General features: G+C 43.4%; 1 protein-coding gene across 1 annotated transcript in view; it reads left to right on the top strand.

Moving 5' to 3' along the window:
- Positions 1-309: 309 nt before the first annotated feature.
- The window catches only part of ELOVL2 (ELOVL fatty acid elongase 2), an 87,465-nt gene continuing 81,774 nt past the window's right edge, over positions 310-6,000 (top strand). The window contains exon 1 of the mRNA XM_037037873.1: positions 310-444. Within this exon, the coding sequence (XP_036893768.1) occupies positions 442-444 (3 nt within the window). The 5' untranslated portion in view covers positions 310-441. The remainder of the gene's footprint in view (positions 445-6,000) is intronic.

The raw sequence follows: 6,000 nt of genomic DNA, 5'->3' as shown, positions 1-6,000 counted from the left end.
GCCTACAGTCTGCTAACATTGAGTCACCCCGCGCAGAGGGTGTCCGCTGGGCCTGCAAATCACAGCCCGCCCGGCAGGAGGCGCCACTGCCGCTCGGGAGAAGCCACGCGCCCTAGAAGGGGCGCGCGAGGCCGCCGGGCGCCCCCGCCCGGCTTGCGTTGTTCCTCCCCTTTATCCCTCCACGTGACGCGGCGGGCGAAGCCCCAGCTAGGGGAGGGGGCGAAGAGCCGGGGGCGCCCGAAACGGCCCTGAGGCTTCGGGCGGTGGAGTGGCGCGAGTCCGAGGGGCGGGGAGGCGCGGGCGGGCGGCGCGCGCGCTGAACGTGGGTGTGGGTGGCGGTAAGTAGAGCGGGCGCGCGGGAGCGCGGGGCAGAGGGACGCCAGCTACCCTGGACAGCGCATCGCTACCCGCCGGGGTCACTGTGCCGCCGCAGCCGCGATCATGGTGAGTGGGACCGCGCGCTACCACTGCCGCTCTTTCTTTCTTTCGCTTCTGGACCGCCGCGCTGGGCGGGAAGGGGTCGAGCGGGCGGCGGTGCGGGAGCTGCGGATTCGACCGCTGGAACCTGTCGCTGTCGGGGGGCCGGGCCCGCGCAGGCCTGGGGAGGGGGCGGTGAACGTTTGGGCTGGGACGGGGGCACGAGTCAGGCGGAGGCCGGCGGGTGTTGGGCACTTTGTCCGGGTCTTCGGTCCTGATCCGGCCCCTCGAGGCGCCAGCTCGCGTCCAGCCCCCTGTTGTGTGACCGCGGCTGGTCATCGCCGGGGATGCCCGACGAACTTGCCCTCCTCCCGCGGCAGCCAGGCCTGCTCGCCGCCCCACAGCCTTCTTCTCCTGGCACTCGCTCCCACCCTCCACCGTCTGGCGTGGGCAACGGCGTTTTCTCTCCTGTGGTATCGACCCAACGTAGGGAAAGAGGGTTTGAGCTCTAAGCTGTGGAATTCCCGTCTCTGTGCTCCGTACCTACTGTCCAGGGGGTGTGTCTGTGCTTGCCTTTGCCTCCCTGGGTTTGCATAGTGGTGTCAGTGGGTAGGTTTTCATTTATGTATCAGGATGGAGGGCCCTCTGGAGTGTTCCTTCAATAACTACTCTATCTCAGTTTCTCAAGCCAGTACTGGACTCTTGCTGGGGTGGGGGTGGGGGAATGTCTGTTGGTGTCCCATGACCTGCCTGGTTTGGCAGCAGAGCCTGGGTCTGTGGCTAAAAAAGAAAGTGTTGTGCCACGCTCAAAGGACCAGTCAGTCCTAGGCGAAATGTGGAGCCCACATTTGTCTAAAGTGCTCCATATTTTATCTTTGCTTCTCTCCTTTCTTTCATATAGTTTCCTCTCCACTTCAGGACTGATTAAAGTATGCTAATCACCTCCCTTCCCCGCTCCAGCTAACACTAATCAGTCCTACATCATGCCCATTCTACCCTTTCAAGTGCACACTATTTATCTGATTATATGTGAAGACTTTTCTGGCCACTTTACCCAAACTTACAGTCTTGCCCACCCAACGCACCACAGTTCATATTCCCCTTGCCTGTTCCATTTTTTCTTCTTCAGTATCTAACATTTAACTTACTATTGATTTTGTTTATCTTGTTTATTGAATGTGTTCCCCACTGGAATGTAAGTTTCGGTAAGGCTGACATTTTTGTCATTTTTATCCACTGCTATATGTCTAGTACCTGCATATAACAGTGCCTGGCACATAGTGAGTGCTCAATATGTTCTTAAAATTAACCCAGCAAAGCTGCATACTTTATGCTAATGTACAAATGGGAAGCAGCGCAGCTACAAGGATTAAATACCCAGTTGAAGATTGTAGTGATGAGAATCTCAAGTGAACTTTGAAAGGAGGGATATTCTTGGAAGGAAGAGTCAATTTAGTGGTCCTCCATGGTAGGAGTATTGGTTGACCACCTGTTATATCTGGATCTGTCAGCTTTATGCTCTTGACACCTTGGCATATGAGTGGACAAATCCTTTTTAGGGCTTTTTCCTTCCAGGTCTGAATCTTTGTTCCAAATCATTATGAATTGCAATGAGTAAGGTAACAAGTCCAAGGATAACTCCTTAACTGGATGGACGAGTCATGGGAATTGACCTGGAAGAGCCAAAATAAAGGGCAGGCTCTTGGAAGCTCTACCCTGTACAATTGTGATACTTCTTCTTTAGATAAGCATTTCTCAGTAACTTTGGGTCTTCAGAGGACCTATTTTTATAAATATAACCACGTCCAAGTCATCTCACTAAAAAAAGGGCAGGGAGTGGGAAGAGTCTGGGGTAAAATTCATAAATTATTAGGTCAGTTGAAAGAGACACCCCTTTAGATTCATGTCTAACTTGAACAGTTTCAGGATGTCTCTACTAATTAGTCTTATTCCGAAACAGAATTCTTCCCTTAAAATTCCCTTTTGTTTTTCCATTTCCATAGTGTAAATTGATGGCAATCCTTGTTTTAAGCCTGGAGAAGTGTTTGAGCCAAACCGCTTGATAAAATTTACATGGGCAAGTATCTGAAAACGATGTGCTTATAGCCATCACTGTACACATGCAGTAGTTCTATGATTACTGTCTAGTCCAGATAGGTGGTAGAAATTACAGGTGAAAAGGAAAGGAAGATAAGTTTGTACAAACAAACATAAATGAAAAACACCTTATTTTTTATCCCAGTTTATATTTCTAGGAGATTTCATTGTGTTATGATTCCAGTCTATAAATATCAAGCTATTTTTTCCATTCTATTCCTCAAGTGTTGCATTTGTAAGGGTGACAAAGTCCATTTTTAAATTATCCATTTGGGTAAGTTTACTTTTTGGTTCTTCAACAAAAGCTTGCAATTTAATCCAGTTCCCTCCAAAACATTTAAATCACAATTTGGGTAGTTCAGGTTCTTTTATGGTTTAAAATTTAAGTGGATCCATGTCATAGATCTCGTCATATTCAGAAAACAGGGCGCTGCTGCTCCGGGCTGTGCCCATCATCACCTCCACTGTACAATTGTGCAGGACAGGGTTGGGTTTTTTGGAGTACACATCGATACAGGACAAGAAGTTACCCTGGAGACTCCTAGGCCTGGCATGGTGAAAACATGCCAACATCAGTAGTAGTTCATCATAATTCTGAAGTTACAAATTTATACATTTGTATTTTTTCCTCACTGCATCAGGACATCAGTTACACTGACAATGAACCATTCTAATAAATTGTTAGTTTGAATATAACCATTTAAAAATCTAACAATTTAATAATTGTGGAGTATAAATTGTTCTAGAATTGAAGATATGACAATTTAGAACTTGAGATCTGGGATCAGTCATGAGTTTGAATCCCAATGCCAACATTTAACTATGACCTTGGGCAGATTAACTTCTTCAGGCTTCAGTTTTTTCTTTTGTAAAAGAAGACGAATATTCCCTAAGGTTGCTGGGAGGAACAAATAAGATGATACACTTAAAATAAGCATAATGCTTAGAGTACTCAGTAAATATTAACTCTTATGATGTGTTCTTTTTCTCCCACATCTGTTTTCAGTTGAGTCACCTCAGAAGATTTACCACTAAGTTTGCTTCCCCTTACGCGATGCTAATGCATATCTGTATCAGCAGTGTGCAGTAGAAATATAATGCAAGCCACATAGTAATTTTTAAGTTTTTAGTTGTCACATTAAAAAGAGACAAGTGAAGTTACTTTAATGTATTTCATTTACCTCAATCCATGCAAATATTATCTCAGCATGCAATCATTGTAAAAATGTTAATGCTATATGATATTCTTTTTTAATATGAAATATTTAAAACTGGTGTATATGTGTACTTACAGCACATTCAGTTCAGGCTAGCCACAATTTCAAGTGCTCAGCAGCCGCATGTGGTGAGAGACTACTGTATTGGACAGAACAGCTCTAGATGATACACATCTTTCAAATTTACCTCTTATCTATTAGACCCTTTCCACTTGTGAGAACCTACTGCCACCTTAAACCTAGTATGACGAAAAGAAAGCTCACCTTTCAGATGCTCCTCTCTGTTCCCTTTTGCTGTTAGTAATTCCACCAGCTCTCAAGTCTACTGTGTCTGAAATCTGATTCTCACTCTTTTTTCTTTAATATTGTTTATTGTATAATATTCTCACATTTTACTAGAAAAAAAGTTTTTAAATCTCTTCTCTTTTCCTTTCCAACCCCCTTTCTGCTATTCTTATCTTTTCTACTTTTTTCTTCTTTTGTAGTCTCTGTTTTTAACATTTTTACTTTAAGTTTATTATTTCTTCAAGGCCAGAGTCATGTAGTAACTTAATGCAGAGGCCTCTAGTCCTAATATGTTCAAAGATCTTCCCCTTCCCTTCTTGAGAAATACAGTTCTCTCCTGAATCGCTGGGCAACATATTCTCTTCATCCTTTCATCAGCTCTTTTTCTGTTGTTATAAATGCTATTTTATAGTTTATGTTAAACACCTTTTCTTTATCAGATAGCCAAGAAATATAATTACTTTAACTGATAATCAGATATTAAAATAGTCCACCCAAGAAGCACGAAGGAAGGAAAAAAAAACACAGAAAGGGGAAGTGAAATTATTTGATCTTCATCTACCTTTCAAGAAATATCAGAGTACCTGATAAATAATAATAGCTACACCCACAGCAGTGATGGCACTTTACATTTACTCAGTGCTTTATGGGAAACGAAGCACTTTCTCTGTGTTTAGTAAACACAGGCACAAAACAAAAGAGTGGGACTGGACCAAGAGTCAAGAAACCTGGTTTCTAGTTCTGGCTTTAATATTGACTAGCTCTGTCCCTGTAAGTTGCTCTGAGACGCTGTTTATTCATCTGCAAAATGGGGTATTTTTCACAAGACTGTTTTGTCAAAATCAAATGGGGCTTACTGTTTCACTGGCTTTTTCTTCTGGCTGGATTTTTTCCCACAGAGACCTGTATGGCAGTGTTCCTAATACTTTCTTAACTAGACCTACTGTAACTACTGTTTAACACTGGAAACTGTGCTACCATATTCACACATACCAAATCTTACACCATTCTTTATTTTACCCCCTGTAACAATTAAAACCTAAATCCTTACTCATTTACGTAGCACTTGGAATCTTCTAATAATTTACTTATGATGTTATAGGATTTTTTTTGTCCCTTCCTACCCAAATGCCAGCTTCATGGGGACAGAAGTTTTTATTTGCGTTGCTCAGTGATGTATCTCTAGGTGTCTTATACCCATACAGCTGCAGCCCACCAGCTGTATGCGGCCCACGATGGCTATGAATTGTAAATGTAAATTTACAATTAATTTACAATTCACAAATTTTTATATTTACTTTTTTTTAAAGATTTTATTTATTTATTTATTTATCTTTAGAGGGGAGGGAGAGAAACATCAATGTATGGTTGCCTTTCGTGCGTCCCCTGCTGGGAGTTGGCCTGCAGGGAACCAGCCTGCAACCCAGGCATGTGCCCTGACTGGGAATCGAACCCCAATCCTCTGGTTCGCAGGCCTGCGCTCAATCCACTGAGCTACACCAGCCAGCGCCTTTTATATTTACTTAAAACCTTCTTTTTTTGCTCACCAGTTTTTGTTACTGTTTGTGTATTTAATGTGTGGCCCACGACAAATCTTCTTCCAGTGTGGCCCAGAGATGCCAAAAGGTTAGACACCCCTGCTAGGCAAATGCCTGACATTCAGTAAATGTTAAATAGTTTGTAGATAAAGTGGAGGCTGGTTCCCAGGGCAGTGCTCTTTTCTCTTCACATCCCATTTACCGTCCATAGAGGAAGAATTGGGAAATTGCCATTTGCAGACATATTCACGGCACAGGTCCTTCAAAGAACAATATCTCTTTGATGCATTTGAAATTATTACAGTTCAGTTTAGGTGTGTTTCAGTAATATAGTTGCTTCATCAATGCATGTATGGCTGTGTAACCTTTTAGTAAATGATACTGTGTATGTGTGCATACAACTCTGTTTACACCTCACAGTCATATTTGCGGAAAGGGACAAGTTA

Source organism: Sturnira hondurensis, unplaced genomic scaffold (assembly GCF_014824575.4).
Source record: "Sturnira hondurensis isolate 20B ecotype Veracruz unplaced genomic scaffold, ASM1482457v3 Scaffold0023817, whole genome shotgun sequence".
Taxonomy (NCBI): Eukaryota; Metazoa; Chordata; class Mammalia; order Chiroptera; family Phyllostomidae; genus Sturnira; species Sturnira hondurensis.
Note: the sequence above shows the minus strand (reverse complement) of the source record. Positions and strands in the feature narration are given on the sequence as shown.